Raw genomic sequence first — 15,751 nt, 5'->3', positions numbered from 1 at the left:
AGCATGGACCTGCAGTCTCCAGGATTACAGTTTTAATTAAAGATTCTGTCATGTGATGAATACGTCTAACCAAAACAGGCAGCCCTACCTGTGAGCTCTGCAGCACTTCTAAAACCCCACCTCCAGCACCGGCTCCCAGCCCAGGCCCCTCCTTCGCATACCCTGGGGGTACCACTGCCCCCTCCCCCTGGGCTGGAGGGGGCAAACTCCACCTACATGGAGGGGTCCAGTGATCCAGCCCTTTCCTGCTGTGTACAGGATTCCCCGAATCACCCCAGGAGGACACTGGGAGTGCAAACACCAGAAAGCCAGAGCCCCCCACCTGCATTTGCCCTTGCTGGGAGGATTTAGCACCATGGTTCGGATGCAGCTGGGGCACGTACACATTTAAAACACAGAAGTTACCCTAGTTCTAACGCACGCGATCACAGGGTGTCTGTGCTGGCCCCGCTGCTCTAACGGCTCCAGCAGCAGGATTCCAGGGCCGTGAACATGGTCCAAGGGGGCCTGCCCTCCTGGGAGAAGCCCCTGAAGGTCACACTCACAGGCAGGGCCCAAGCCAGAGAAGTTGCCTCTCCCAGGGGGCTCTGCGCTCTCTGGCCAGGAAGAGGCCATGGCAGCGGGGTCAGCTCCAAGCTGGGCCTGGTTCCAGGCCCAGTTCAGTGAGACCTGCAGGGGGAGGGGTTACTGCTGCACCCCCCAGGACAGCCTCACACCCAGCAGAGGGAAATTAACGGCTACTGCTCACAGCTCCTTGCAACAGCTTATTCCTAGTGGCAGCCAGTGCAAGGGCTCCTGGGACATGCACGCTGCTGCCATCTCCCCCTGGGAAGCCTGCTGGGCTGCGGGGGGCCTGGATCTTTCAGCCCCTCCCCTCAGGGCTCTAGCCCCGCTCACCCAGGAGCATGGTGCCAGCACCCCCAGGGCTTTAAAGCTGCTTGGAGACACCCCTCCCAGGGTGTGGGGTGAGGCGCTGTCGCCACATGGAGCGCCGGTGGGAGATAGGCTGCCCCCTAGGCTAGCTGCAGGGAGCACCCCTGCCAGGCGGCGGCAACCCTCCTCTGCCCAGCCAGCTGCCTGTAACCCCAGCCCCACTAGCACCAGGGAACACACTGCTTTGGTATGACACTGCAGATGGGAGCAGCAGTGAGGGCCTGCTGATCCCAGCCACTGGGAGAGCACCCGACCCGCTCCCTAACACTACTGAACACCCCTGACACAGGCAGCCTCAGCAAGGAGACACGGGGACATGGGATGGGGCAGGGAGGCCAAAGGCCCTTGCAGAGGTGCAGCTGACAGAGCCAGAGGGGGCCATGAGACAAGACCCCAAACCAACAGTTTGGCATGGCTGGGAAATGGGGGGGTGGGGGGCCTGGGGAAGAGCAGAAAAGGTCCCGAGAGGCAGAAGGATCAGCTCGTGGGAGCGCCACTGTTTGGGCTACGTAAAGATCAGAGTGGCTAAACCCAAGAACCAGGCTGCTGGTGGCATGGAGCACAGTGCAGACACTAGGTGGGGCACCAGGGGGCTGTCCTGCCCGCCCCCACACCGAGGGGGAGGAGTCTGGGGCAGCATTCCAGTAGTGCCACCAGCCTTCCCGGAGACCATCCCTGTGGAGAGTCCCATCAGCGGGATGCAGAGACCCCAACCTAGAGCTCTGCTAGCAGCAGCCCCAGGGGTGAGTTCTGCTCCTTTCCCGCTTGGGAAATGGCCTCTCTGCCACAGAGCTGGGCCTGCCTCTTGCTTCAGTGGCCTTCTGGGTCAGGGTGGGTCCAGCTGGGGCAGCTGAGCAGGGCCACCCCAGGGGGCACCCGGTCACGACGCACTCTGGCCCCCAGGGAGTCCCAGCAGACGGAGCGTCTGGAGGAAGAAGGGCGGAGGTGGCGCAGTGAGAACAGCTGTCGGGAGGAGCAGTTGGTGCAGGTGGAGATGCAGTGGCAGGCGATGCAGCAGCTGCTGAGTGAGGCACAGCCTGCGGAGCAGCTGCTCACCCAGGACCTGCAGAAAGGGAGAGAGAAATGGAGCCAAGAGCCCTCGAGTCGCACCCCCGTGCAGTACAGCAGGGATCCCCTCTGGTGACTGAACGTGGCACTCAGGAAACGGCCAGGCCCAGGCCCAGGCCCCAGCTCTGCCAGCCGGCAGCACACAAGGGGGGGAGAGGGAGGAGAGATGACATTGCTTTGTACAATCAGTGGCTGCCCAAGTGGGATCCTCAGCCCATCCCACACAGCAATGCAGAGGCTGAAAACCCTCCTCTGAAGAGCGACTGAAGACGGGGATTGCTAGCATGGACTAAGGTGAGTAAGAGGAGGGTGGGGAAGGAAGACAGGGAGATTGGACACTCCCAGCTCCTGACACAGGGACGCTCAGTGAAATTCTAAACTGCAAAAAGGAAAGTCACACAATGCGTAATCATCTGTGGAACTCTCAGCCACAGGATGGCCCTGAAGACATGGAGAAGGACTGGATGGTAGGCAGCAAAGACAGGATATTCAACCAGCTCCCAGACACCAGGAGGAGGCGTAGTGTGAGGCAGGTCGTACCCCTTCCTCTGCAGCATCTGGTCTGGACGCTGGGCCAGGGGACCCCTGGGTCTCAGCCAGTCTGGCAAGTGCTACGGTCACTCACTCCGAGATCCCCCTCATTCCTGACCCACAGCCCCTGCTATCCCAGCCCTGGCCCCCTCCACAGAAGACCAGGCAAACTGCCCTGCATGCTGGGCTCAGCAATGACTGGCTTCCCGAGGCCAACCCAAGCCCTGGGATTGCAGCACGCAGCCAGCAAAGCGGTTCCCGTGGCAGGGCAGAGCCCGGTACCTGTGTGCGTGGCAGAGCACTCCCCACAGGCAGCAGGAAGGGCTCCCCCAGGACTGTGCCCACACGGGCAGAGTACACGTGGTCACCCAGCGCAGGACACAGCAGCAGCGTCAGGTGCACCAGGAGCTGGCCAGGAAAGGCTGTGGCAAGGAGAGCCGGGGTTAATACAGGTACCTCCCCCAATCCATGGGCAGCAAATGCACCCTCAACCCCTCCTGCCCAGAGCCCCTCCCTGACAAGGACGGCAGAAGTCATCCCAGTTCAGCCCCTCACCCCCCACCCCCATCTGGGGCCCCGCTGGGCAGGGTTATCAGGAAGAGCTGAACACGGGGCCCATTCCCCACCTGTCATGGGCTGGAGCTGCACCAGGCCACAGCCCGGAGCCATGCCCAGCACCTTGTAGCGGGTCAGGGTTTGCTTCACCTCCTTCCTCTCCACACTGCGTCGGGACGGGGCAGCCACCGGCACCACCTGCAACCAGAGCAGAGTCATGCACTCAGGGAGAGGCTGGAGCCGGAGGGACTGGCCAGGCCCCGCAGCCCTTTGCCCCCAGGACACACCCTGCCCCCACAGAGTTCCACAGCCCTCCAGAACACACAGCTGATTTAACCTTTCCCTTACCAGCTGCAGGTCCCCAACCTGCTCCAACTTCAGTCCTGTGCGGATCTCCCCCTCCGCGGCAGCTGGGACTCCGGCAGTGACAGCGCTGGGGGGAGGGAAAGAGGGGGGTCACAAGGCAGCTGTACTCTCTGGGCTCCCAGCCTCACAGGGCAGAAACCGGGAGATGAGCAGGACAAGTCAGCGCCCTAGGGCTGCAGGACAGCGCAGTCTCTGACACACAGCCAGGCACCCCACTGCAGGAGGGGGACAGAGCACTCTGCAGAATGGAGCCCACTCACCGGTAAGTGGCAGGGGGGCGCCCTGCTCTCTGGAGCTGCGTGAAGAATGCATGGAGCTGCTGCGTGGTGCCAGGGCAGCCGGAGAGAAGCACAAGACCAGAGCCATCTCTGGAAGAGAGGCGTCAGATTCAGTCCCAAGGCACAGACAGCACCAGAGATGGGAACACAGCAGTGAGCTATGGAGAGGCAGCGCCCTGCTCCCCAGCACCCTCCCCACCCCCCCAGGGCCCCTCCCTCTCCCCCAGCGGCCTTCCCTCCCCTACCCACACCAACCAGGCCCGTGCCCTCCCATTCCCCCCAACCAACCAGCCTCCTTCCCTCCCTCTCCTGGCCTGCCCCAGCAACTAGTGACCAAGCACCCCCTCCTCTCCCTGGGGAGCCGATCCCTAGCCCTTCCCCAGTCACTTACTTTCCAGCTGCTTTGACCACGTGGAGCTCAGGAGGGAGACTCAGCCTCTGGCTCAGATCTGGGAGCAGTGAAACCAAACTCAGCTGCCCTGGACTGCCTGGGACAGAAAGGGGGGCACAGGGAACGAGCCATGAGCATGCAGAGCCAGCCCGACACCCCCCTGACTGCCAAGTGTCACTCCTCCTGCTCCTGGGGCTGTGGGTAGCCATGGGAACATCCCCTGCACCCCCAGTTCCCCGTCAGGCCAGGAGCAGAGGGACAAGCAAGGCCCAGCACATGGGAGGAGTGAACCCCAAGCACTCACCTGTCACAGCCAGGCCCGGGGGCTTGCTGATGGCCACCAGTGGCCCTGAAACAAGGGAACAGGCTAGGTCAGGGAAGGCCGAGCAGTCCTCCCCGGCATCCCAAACCCCCTCTTTTTGGGCTAACGCCAGCCCAGAGACCCAGGCACCCGCTGAGCGGCCAGCGCCCTCCCACCCAGGCCTCAGCAGCCCCATCTCCCTGCACAGCAGGGTCTCCCCGCTGCCCCCGTACCTGCCCGATACAGAACCGCTGCCTCCAGCAGCCCCAGCGCCTCCTGCTGGCTCCACCCTCCGGCTGGCCCCAGGATGCTGCCTCTGCCCGGGCCCCCCGGCCTCAGGGGCTGCTGGTACCTGGGGGAAGGAAAGAGTGAGGGGAGCTGGGACCTGAGCCAGGCCTGCTGAGGTGGAGACGGGACCGTGTCTAGTCCTAGCAACACCCCCGGGCCCCTCCCGGGGGCCGCTGCAGCACAGCCCCCCTCCCCGCACAGCCCCCCACAGCCCCCCTCCCCGCACAGCCCCCCACAGCCCCTCGAACGGCCCCCCGCACAGCCCCCCTCCCCGCACAGCCCCCCACAGCCCCTCGAACGGCCCCCCCCGAACAGCCCCCCTCCCCCCACAGCCCCTCGAACGGCCCCCTCCCCCCAAACAGCCCCCCACAGCCCCCCCTCCCCCCAAACAGCCCCCCACAGCCCCTCGAACGGCCCCCCCGCACAGCCCCCCTCCCCGCACAGCCCCCCACAGCCCCCCTCCCCGCACAGCCCCCCACAGCCCCTCGAACGGCCCCCCCCACAGCCCCCCTCCCCGCACAGCCCCCCACAGCCCCTCGAACGGCCCCCCGCACAGCCCCCCTCCCCGCACAGCCCCCCACAGCCCCTCGAACGGCCCCCCGCACAGCCCCCCTCCCCCCACAGCCCCCCACAGCCCCTCGAACGGCCCCCCGCACAGCCCCCCTCCCCGCACAGCTCCCCACAGCCCCTCGAACGGCCCCCCCCGAACAGCCCCTCGCACAGCCCCCCAAGCAGCCCCCTCCCCCTCACAGCCCCGCACAGCCCCCCAAGCAGCCCCCTCCCCCTCACAGCCCCCCCACAGCCCCCCTCCCCGGACAGCCTCGCACAGCCCCCCCCGGACAGCCCCCCCGTCCCCCCTCACCAGGCCCGGGGTCTCCCCCCCGCGCGGGGCAGCAGCCGGGTCACCGCTCGGGGCGCCGCCATTTAGCGCCTGCGCGCGGCCAGCCGGAAGGGGCGGGGCCGAGGGCAGGCGCTGGGGAGCCGGAAGTGCCTGAACAGCTCGGCCCCGCCCCCTCGCCGGCGACTAGGCGCGATCAATCGCCCGCCGAGGGCTCGCTCCCGCGGGCTGGGGCAGAGGGGCCCGTGGAGGGTAGCGAGCCTCGTGCGCAGAGGCGCGGGAGCGGGGGTGCCCCGGCCCCCCTCTAGTCCTGCCTTTGGCTTCTCCTTGCTCGTGAAGTGCCGTGCCCCGCAGCGTGTGGGGCTCAGACAATTCTCCATTTCCCAGGGCCACTGGGAGTCCTCATCCTGCACGCTGAAGTGCTTGCAACCCCTCCCAGCTGGGTGTCACCTGCAGATTTTATAGGTGCATCTGCGCTCCCTTATCCTAGTCATTAATGAAAATACTGGCTAGTGCTGGACCCAGGCCTGACCCTGCTGGAAGCCAGCTAAATTTGGCCTCCTGCTGTCATAGTGATCCACTGATAACGACTCTTTGCTTCCCGAGGGGTAGCTGTGTTAGTCTCTGTCAGCAAAAAGAACAGGCGTCCTTGTGGCACCTTAGACACTAAGAAATTTATTGGCGCATAAGCTTTTGAGGGCTACAGTCCACTTCATCAGATGCATGGAGTGCAAAATACATTAGGAAAATATATATACAGAGGACATGAAAAAATGGATGTTGCCATACCAACTCTAATGAGACTAATTGAATAAGGTGAGCTATTATTAGCAGGAGAAAAAAAACTTTTGCCGTGATAATCAGGATGGCCCATTTCCAGCAGTTGACAAGAAGGTGTGAGTAACAGTAAGGGGAACATTAGCATGGGGAAATAGTTTAGTTTGTCTAATGACTCATCCAGAACCACTCTTTGTTCAAGCCTAATTTAATGGTGTCTATTTTGCAAATTAATTCCAGTTCTGCAGTTTCTTGTTGGAGTCTGTTTTCTGAAATTTTTTTTGTTGAATAATTGAGACTTTTAGGTGTGTAATCGAGTGACCAGGGAGGTAGAAATATCTCTGACTGTTTTTTTAATGTCATCATTCCTGACGTCTGATTTGTGTCCGTTTATTCTTTTGCGTAGAGACTGTCTGGTTTGGCCAATGTACATAGCAGAGGGACATTGCTGGCAAAATTAATTTGCAAAATGGACACCATTAAATTAGGATTGAATAAAGACTGGGACTGGATTGGTCATTAGACAAACTAAACTATTTCCCCATGCTAATGTTCCCCCTACTGTTACTCACACCTTCTTGTAAACTTTTGGAAATAGGCCATCCTGATTATCACTGCAAAAGTTTTTTTCTCCTGCTAATAGCCCATCTTTTCGATTAGTCTCATTAGAGTTGCTATGGGAACACCCATTTTTTCATGTTCTCTTTGTGTGTATATATATCTATATATCTTCCTACTGTATTTTCCACTGCATGCATCTGATGAAGTGGGCTTTTGCCCAAATAAATTTGTTAGTCTCTAAGGTGCCACAAGGACTCCTCGTTCTTTTTACTCTTTGAGTGCAGCCTTTCAACTGATGGGAGGAGACCCCTTAGCCCAGCTCAGCCTTTCTCAGCATCTCCAAAGAGCACATGTAACACCGACAGACCCCTGCCGTTGTCGGCCGGGATTGATCCTGGCACCTCTGGAGTTTAGTGCATGAGCCTCTAGTCCAGGGGTCAGCAACCTTTCAGCAGTGCTGTGCTGAGTAGAAACATAGACTGTCAGGGTTGGAAGGGACCTCAGGAGGTATCTAGTCCAACCGCCTGCTCAAAGCAGGACCAATTCCCAACTAAATCATCCCAGCCAAGGCTTTGTCAAGCCTGACCTTAAAAACCTCCACCTCCCTAGGGAACCCATTCCAGTGCTTCACCACCCTCCTAGTGAAAAAGTGTTTCCTAATATCCAACCTAAATCTCCCCCACTGCAACTTGAGACCATTGCTCCTTATTCTGTCATCTGCTACCACTGAGAACAGTCTAGATCCATCCTCTTTGGAACCTCCTTTCAGGCAGTTGAAAGCAGCTATCAAATCCCCCCTCATCCTTCTCTTCTGCAGACTAAACAGTCCCAGTGCCCTCAGCCTCTCCTCATAAGTCATGTGCTCCAGCCCCCTAAGCATTTTTGTTGCCCTCCACTGGACTCTTTCAAATTTTTCCACATCCTTCTTGTAGTGTGGGGCTCCAAACTGCGCACAGTATCCGGATGAGGCTTTCACCAATGTCGAATAGAGGGCAATGATCATGTCCCTTGATCTCTTGGCAATGCCCCTACTAATACAGCCCAAAATGCCCTTAGCCGTCTTGGCAACAAGGGCACACTGCTGACTCATATCCAGCTTCTCATCCACTGTAACCCCTGGGTCCTTTTCTGCAGAACTGCTTCCTAACCATTCAGTCCCTAGTCTGTAACAGTGAATGGGATTCTTCTGTCCTAAGCGGAGGACTCTGCACTTGTCCTTGTTGAACCTCATCAGGTTTCTTTTGGCCCGGTCCTCTAATTTGTCTAGGTCTAGAGTCTTCATTTATTCACTTTAATTTAAGGTATGGCGTGCCAGTCATACATTTTAGTGTCTTTAGAAGGCCTTTTTCTATAAGTCTATAATATATAACTAAACTAAGAAACTTAATTTAAAATTAATTTAAACTTAATTTAAAATTAAAGTAAAATGCAGCACTCCCAGACCAGTGGCCAGGACCCGGGCAGTGTGAGTGCCACTGAAAATCGGCTTGTGTGCTGCCTTTGACACCCGTGCCATAGGTTGCCTACCCCTGCTCTAGTGCATGAGGTAAAAGGCAAGTGGCTGTTAGCTAAGGCGGTAGAGCACCCATTTTCTCTCTCTGCAAAGTTGTGAAGCACCCCCCCCCCGCATAAAACAAAAGTTTTGCCAATGCAAGTGGCAGTGTGAATGCAGCTATGTCAGCGGGGCGCTCTCCTGCTGACAAAGTTAATGCCACTCCTGGTGGTGGAAGTATTTTGTCTGCAAAAGTGCCAACAAAGTACGGCCAAAGTGCGTTTACACACGCTGAGTGTTAGTGACACTGCCGTGTCCCTACAGCTGTGCGCTGTGCACAAGTCCTGAGTGCGCGTGGCGGCAGTGGAGGGGACGGCACAGCACAGCACAGCCCAGCCGGCCAGTGTGCGGGGCACACCTGCACCGCAGGGCACAGCTCCCCTGGGCAGGGACACGCCCCTCGCCCCTCCCCCTGGGCGGCGGACACGCCCCCCGCTCCTCCCCCCCTGGGCGGAAGACACGCCCCTCGCCCCTCCCCTTGGGCGGCGGACACGCCCCTCGCTCCTCCCCTGCTGCGTCCTGGGCCGGAGGCAGAACCATAGATCCGGACCTCCCGCGGCAGAGAGAAGCCCGCCAGCAGGTAACCATAGAGTTGGCCTCCTGCGGGCAAGAAGGGCCCTGCGAGACCATAGAGAGAGACAGAGTGTCCTAGGCACGTCGGCTCCGTCCGTGGCAGGTGGGAGAGCGGGATGGGGGTTGGGGAGCTGAGCGGCTGGGGGGGGATCCGGGGGGGAGGGGATCCCCGGCTACGGGGTGGGGGGGGGGAGTCGGCTGGGGGAGGGGATCCCCGGCTACGGGGCGTGTGTGGGGGGGAGTCGGCTGGGGGAGGGGATCCCCGGCTACGGGGTGTGTGGGGGGGGAGTCGGCTGGGGGAGGGGATCCCCGGCTACGGGGTGTGTGGGGGGGAGTCGGCTAGGGGAGGGGATCCCCGGCTATGGGGTGGGGGGGGTTGGCTGGGGGAGGGGTTCCCCAGCTACGGGGTGTGTGTGGGGGGGTTGGCTGGGGGAGGGGATCCCCGGCTATGGGGTGTGGGGGGGGTTGGCTGGGGGAGGGGTTCCCCAGCTACGGGGTGTGTGTGGGGGGGAGTCGGCTGGGGGAGGGGATCCCCAGCTACGGGGTGTGTGGGGGGGGGTTGGCTGGGGGAGGGGATCCCCAGCTACGGGGTGTGTGTGGGGGAGTCGGCTGGGGGAGGGGATCCCCAGCTACGGGGTGTGTGGGGGGGGAGTCGGCTGGGGGAGGGGATCCCCAGCTACGGGGTGTGTGTGGGGGGGAGTCGGCTGGGGGAGGGGATCCCCAGCTACGGGGCGTGTGGGGGGGGAGTCGGCTGGGGGAGGGGATCCCCGGCTACGGGGTGTGGGGGGGGGAGTCGGCTGGGGGAGGGGATCCCCGGCTACGGGGTGTGTGGGGGGGAGTCGGCTGGGGGAGGGGATCCCCGGCTACGGGGCGTGTGTGTGGGGGGGGGAGTCGGCTGGGGGAGGGGATCCCCGGCTACGGGGCGTGTGTGGGGGGGAGTCGGCTGGGGGAGGGGATCCCCGGCTACGGGGTGTGGGGGGGGGGAGTCGGCTGGGGGAGGGGATCCCCGGCTACGGGGTGTGTGGGGGGGAGTCGGCTGGGGGAGGGGATCCCCGGCTATGGGGTGGGGGGGGTTGGCTGGGGGAGGGGATCCCCAGCTACGGGGTGTGTGTGGGGGGAGTCGGCTGGGGGAGGGGATCCCCAGCTACGGGGTGTGTGGGGGGGAGTCGGCTGGGGGAGGGGATCCCCAGCTACGGGGTGTGTGTGTGGGGGTTGGCTGGGGGAGGGGATCCCCAGCTACGGGGTGTGGGGGGGAGTCGGCTGGGGGAGGGGATCCCCAGCTACGGGGTGTGTGGGGGGGGGAGTCGGCTGGGGGAGGGGATCCCCAGCTACGGGGTGTGTGTGGGGGGGGATTCGGCTGGGGGAGGGGATCCCCAGCTACGGGGTGTGTGTGGGGGGGGAGTCGGCTGGGGGAGGGGATCCCCAGCTACGGGGTGTGTGGGGGGGGAGTCGGCTGGGGGAGGGGATCCCCAGCTACGGGGTGTGTGTGGGGGGGGTTGGCTGGGGGAGGGGATCCCCAGCTATGGCTGGGTGGCTGCCCGCAGTCACATGATCCGTGTAATCCCATGTGCTTTCACCAGTGGTGCCCGGCTGGGCCTCCCTGGGATTTCTGCCATGTTCCCACAGGGTGATCTGGGGCGCAGAGCTCCTGTGGGTACTGGTGTCCATACCCCGAACGGCAGCATGTCCCGCTAGCTCACCCTGCCCGTCTCTCTGGCAGGGCTCGGGCTCCTAGCACCATGGCTTCCCGTGTGGGCCCCCGGGCTGAGGGCACTGATGGCAGTGACTACCAGCATCGCGAGAGGGTGGCCTCCCATTACCAGATGAGGTAGGTCTAAGTGCAGGCTGGGCTGAGCCCGTGGAACCTCCGGGCCCCATTCCAGGTCCCTGCCCAGTGAGCTGGGGCAGGATGCAGAGCCGCCCAGCTGGATGAGCTGGCGTCCGTGAATGGCTGGGCATTCCCTGGAGTACGTCTGTCCCCAGGGCACTGTGTGCTGGGATTCAAGCGTCGCTGCACCTGTCTGAGGGCCTGAAGGTCCAAGCCAGGGCAGGGTGGGGGTGTCCAGGGCAGGTCTGTTACGCTGCAGTGCAGCCTCCTCCTCGCCCAGCCCACGGAAAAGGCAAAGGGGCTGTGCACATCAGCTCTGGATCACGAGCGGTTCCCACCAGGGTGAGCATTGCAGGCTGGTGCCCTGCCCCGTCAGCTGCTTGTGGCTTTGGCTGGCAGGGGCAGCCTCGCTCTGTTGGGGTCCTGGGTTCAGGCAGGCTTCAGGCTCTGCCCACAGATCTCTGCTGCCTCAGAGTCCCTCCTGCTTAGGCAAAGCTAGGGAGCCCACTGAAGTGCTACCCTGAGCCTGGCTTTCTCCCTCTCCGCAGTGTGGCCCTGAAGTCCGAGATAAAAAAGCTGATCTACATGCAGATGGCCATCTGGCTGCTGCTCCTGGCTCAGATGTGTGTGGGTCACCTGAAGCTGCTGCCCCATGACCAGGTGGCTATGCCCTACCAGTGGGAGTACCCCTACCTGCTCAGCATCATCCCTTCTCTCTTCGGCCTCATGTCCTTCCCTCGCAACAACATCAGCTACCTGGTGCTGTCCATGATCAGCACAGGCCTGTTCTCGGTGGCACCCCTAATCTACGGCAGCATGGAGATGTTCCCCATGGCGCAGCAGCTCTACCGCCACGGCAAGGCCTACCGCTTCATCTTCGGCTTTTCCGCCGTCTCCGTCATGTACCTGCTGGTGGTGGTGGCGGTGCAGGTGCATGGCTGGCAGCTGTACTACAGCAAGAAGCTCCTGGACTCCTGGTTCACCAGCACGCAGGAGAAGAAGAAGAAATGAAGAGGGACTGGGGGTGGGGGGGTTGGATGGCACCACGGTGGGGTCCCCATTTTTGGGCAGCTCTGCTGCTAAACACTGAAAGCTCCCTGTAGGCTGGGCTGCCCTGGCAGGCACCCAGCCGGAGTGTGCTCAAGGTTCCTCCAACCCTAGCCCTGGCTGGCAGCGACTGAATGTTCTTCAGTGGCTGGTGGGCCAGGGCTGGGTAGGAGGGCAGCTTCTGATACCACCAGGGTACCCTCACCAGAAGTCCCCTGGCAGCGCGTGGCTCTGGTTGGCTGGGATGAGAGGGGCGTGCATGATGAGAGCGGCCTGGGGGCAGCCACCAGCCCTTACTAATCTCCCCATTTCATGGAGCAGAAACGTGCCCTGACCCCAGTGCCTCTGCGCTGAGGTCTGACAACATGGCACAGCCCCAGGGCTGCAGACAGTGGTTGGCGTGGTGCTGCCCACTCCCACAGTAGCTTGTGCAGTGCTGGGCCAATGTCTGTGTCTGAGGCCCAGTCTGCACCAGTGTCCTGCCCAGATTGCCTTGGAGGCAGACAGGACCTTTCCTTCCCCTGCAGCTGGGTGAATTCCATGCCTCCGCCTGGCTCCAGGTCACCAGAGAGTCCGTGATCTCAGGCCAGGTGCCTCCCAGCCCCCCGTGCCGCTTGCTGTGAGAGGGGCTGGGCTGGGGCCGAGGGGGGTCAGGCGGGTGCCACTTGCTGTGAGAGGGGCTGGGCTGGGGCCGAGGGGGGTCGGGCTGGTGCCGCTTGCTGCGAGAGGGGCAGTGCTGGGGCCGAGGGGGGTCGGGCTGGGGCCGAGGGGGGTTGGGCTGGTGCCACTTGCTGTGAGAGGGGCTGGGCTGGGGCCAGTTGCTGTGAGAGGGGCTGGGCTGGGGCCAGTTGCTGTGAGAGGGGCTGGGCTGGGGCCAGTTGCTGCGAGAGGGGCAGTGCTGGGGCCGAGGGGGGTCGGGCTGGGGCCGTGGGGGGTCGGGCTGGTGCCGCTTGCTGGGAGAGGGGCTGGGCTGGGGCCGAGGGGGGTCAGGCGGGTGCCCCTTGCTGGGAGAGGGGCAGTGCTGGGGCCAAGGGGGGTCGGGCTGGGTTGGGGCCGAGGGGGGTCGGGCTGGTGCCGCTTGCTGCGAGAGGGGCTGGGCTGGGGCCGAGGGGGGTCAGGCGGGTGCCACTTGCTGCGAGAGGGGCAGTGCTGGGGCCGAGGGGGGTCGGGCTGGGGCCAGTTGCTGTGAGAGGGGCAGTGCTGGGGCCAAGGGGGGTCGGGCTGGGCTGGGGCCGAGGGGGGTCAGGTGGGTGCCACTTGCTGTGAGAGGGGCAGTGCTGGGGCCGAGGGGGGTCGGGCTGGGGCCGAGGGGGATTGGGCTGGTGCCACTTGCTGTGAGAGGGGCAGTGCTGGGGCCAGTTGCTGTGAGAGGGGCAGTGCTGGGGCCAGTTGCTGTGAGAGGGGCAGTGCTGGGGCCAAGGGGGGTCGGGCTGGGCTGGGGCCGAGGGGGGTCGGGCTGGGGCTGAGGGGGATTGGGCTGGTGCCACTTGCTGTGAGAGGGGCAGTGCTGGGGCCAGTTGCTGTGAGAGGGGCAGTGCTGGGGCCAAGGGGGGTCGGGCTGGGCTGGGGCCGAGGGGGGTCAGGTGGGTGCCACTTGCTGGGAGAGGGGCTGGGCTGGGGCCGAGGGGGGTCGGGCGGGTGCCCCTTGCTGTGAGAGGGGCTGGGCTGGGGCCGAGGGGGGTCGGGCTGGGCTGGGGCCAAGGGGGGTCAGGCGGGTGCCAGTTGCTGGGAGAGGGGCTGGGCTGGGGCCAGTTGCTGTGAGAGGGGCTGTGCTGGGGCCAAGGGGGGTCGGGCTGGGCTGGGGCCGAGGGGGGTCAGGTGGGTGCCACTTGCTGGGAGAGGGGCTGGGCTGGGGCCGAGGGGGGTCGGGCGGGTGCCCCTTGCTGTGAGAGGGGCTGGGCTGCTGCCCTCGCCCCCAGCACTGGCACAAGCTGCTTCTCCCAGGAGTGCCCAGAACGGATGAAATAAAGAGCCACCTCGCTGAGCATGCAGCCTCCAGCACTGTCTGCCGGGGGTGGGGGAAGGGCAGATAGCCTCACTGCCCTGGGTTGCTTTGTGTCCCTTAGCTCCCCCCCGCCCCCCCCGAGTCTGTCCTGCTGTCGGGTCCCCAGAAACCCTGGGGATGGCAGTGTCTAGACCCCTGCTGATCTGCCCTGCCCCCCAAAGTGGCTTTGCCCTCCCGGCCCCCACGTATGACCTCTGAGAGATGAGCCTCTTGCCCCTCCTGAAAGCCAGCCATGGCTACAGGTGGCTCCTGTCCCCATGCCTGGGCCCTGGCCAGCCTCTCAGATGCTGTGTTGGGCCCTGGCCTGGTGGGGTGGCTGCAGGGCAGGCTGTTGGACACAGGCCGGTTCGCCCTGAAGAGAGAGGCCTGCTTGTACCACTGCGTCTGCACCTGCCATTAGCCTCAGTGATACAGCCAGAGAAGCTAACGGCGTGGGTGCCCAGCCCAAGGCTGCCTGTTCCTGCCCCATTGCTATGGACTCTGCCTGTGCTCCCAGTCGCTGGGGCGAGGGACAGCCTGTTTCAGCAGCCATTAGAGGTAGTGCCTCGGGGGCCTGGGGAGGAAGGTGGTCCTGATCTGAGGCTGCACCCTAGTGACAGGCCAGAGAAGAGGCACCAGGGCCTGGGTGAGGAGGGACATAGCAGTTGTGGTGCTGGGGTGACCCTGCCTTAGGGGGCAGTTCTTTGGGCTGTGCGTGGGAGGGGTGGGGGATGGAGCATGGTTCTGTCTTGGTGCCATGGCATCTGCTTGTGGCCCTGGGGGCAGGACCTGATCCTGTGTCTGATGCCACCCTTGGAGGGGTCCCTTCCTGTCAGTGTGTTGCTGTGTGCCCCTCTTGCAGACCCATGGGCTTTGGGACCGGCTCTGGGGGCCCCCTGCAGTGGGCCAGAGCCCCAGGGGTCCCGCTCAGGCCTCAGCTCCATCCCACTGCTCTGGCCCACAAGCTCTGCCCAGCGAGTCCCCCTGAGACAGAGCCGGGCAGAGACTCAGAGCTCCCTAAGAAGCAGCCCCCCTCTGCTAGCGCTGGCAGAGAGACAAGCAGCGTGGGCCCAGCCCAGCTCATCAGTCCCCTGAACCTAGCGCAGGCAGCCCTGGGGGAGCCCAGAGAAAGGACGGTTCCCACAGAGCCCAGCCAAGCTGTAGAGACCCCCTGGGTTCCCACTCTGCCTCCCGTCTGTCTGATCCTCTGCCGGACCCCCCCAGGGGCGCCCGCTTCCTGCAGCCAGGGCTTAACCTCCTCTTCCCCAGCTGGGGAGCTGGGCTCCATGCGGGGAGTCCTGGGCCCTCGGGTGGTGGTTGCTAGGTGCTGGATTGCACGTTGCCTTCCTCATGCTCCACTGATGGCGGGATTAAGGTCCAGGCAGCGAGGTGACACCCTCCCTCTGTCTGCTAGCCTGCCCCCGAGCGCACAGCCCGCCCCCTCCCTGCAACAAGGCAGCAGAGGGGAAACTGAGGCGCGCTGGCTTCATACCAATATTACCTCTCACAGTGATGCTGGGGGCTAGGCTGTTGCTTTCAAACACCGGGCTCTTCTGCCAGATGTGTGGCCGGGGCTGCCGAGCCTTGGGCTGCCACCAGCAGGAGCCCAGCCCCGGACCGAGCCCAGCCGCCACGTGAGGAGCCGGCTGCCGCCGCACGTGCTGCCCGCTGCGTGGGTTCGGTGCAGGCTGCTGCAGTCTCACAGGAAGCGTGAAAGAAACCAGGTCAACCGCCGTGTTCCCATTACCCTGCGGCGGGGGCAGGGGGGAGACAGGCAGCTTGCGGGGGGGGGCAGCGGGGAGACAGGGAGCTTGCGGGGGGGCAGCGCCTGCGGCGGGAGGGGGCAGTGGGGAGACAGGGAACTTGCGGGGTCAGCGCCT

The 15,751-nt window shown here is 63.4% G+C and overlaps 2 protein-coding genes across 3 annotated transcripts; one reads left to right on the top strand and one right to left on the bottom strand.

The window, feature by feature from the left end:
• Positions 1–17: 17 nt before the first annotated feature.
• Positions 18–5,659, bottom strand: RPUSD3 (RNA pseudouridine synthase D3). Of its 2 annotated transcripts, XM_030569768.1 has the most exons (9): positions 5,574–5,659; positions 4,657–4,775; positions 4,427–4,471; positions 4,123–4,219; positions 3,714–3,821; positions 3,436–3,520; positions 3,159–3,285; positions 2,815–2,954; positions 18–1,996 (listed from the first exon to the last, which is right to left on the bottom strand). In XM_030569768.1, exons 1-9 carry the CDS (start codon positions 5,633–5,635, stop codon positions 1,814–1,816), a joined length of 966 nt encoding a protein of 321 aa, XP_030425628.1. In that variant the 5' UTR covers positions 5,636–5,659; the 3' UTR covers positions 18–1,813. The 2 variants fall into 2 exon arrangements, with proteins under 2 accessions (XP_030425628.1, XP_030425629.1); XM_030569769.1 differs by lacking the exon at positions 4,427–4,471.
• Positions 5,660–9,028: 3,369 nt separating this feature from the next.
• JAGN1 (jagunal homolog 1) lies at positions 9,029–12,272 on the top strand. The gene is made up of 3 exons (XM_030569771.1): positions 9,029–9,115; positions 10,733–10,840; positions 11,389–12,272. Exons 2-3 carry the CDS (start codon positions 10,752–10,754, stop codon positions 11,849–11,851), a joined length of 552 nt encoding a protein of 183 aa, XP_030425631.1. The 5' UTR covers positions 9,029–9,115; positions 10,733–10,751; the 3' UTR covers positions 11,852–12,272.
• The last annotated feature ends 3,479 nt before the right edge of the window (positions 12,273–15,751 follow it).

The sequence above is a fragment of the Gopherus evgoodei genome, chromosome 7, assembly GCF_007399415.2.
Source record: "Gopherus evgoodei ecotype Sinaloan lineage chromosome 7, rGopEvg1_v1.p, whole genome shotgun sequence".
Classification (NCBI taxonomy): domain Eukaryota; kingdom Metazoa; phylum Chordata; order Testudines; family Testudinidae; genus Gopherus; species Gopherus evgoodei.
The sequence above is the reverse complement of the archived record's forward strand: the minus strand, read 5'-3'. Positions and strand labels throughout refer to the sequence as shown.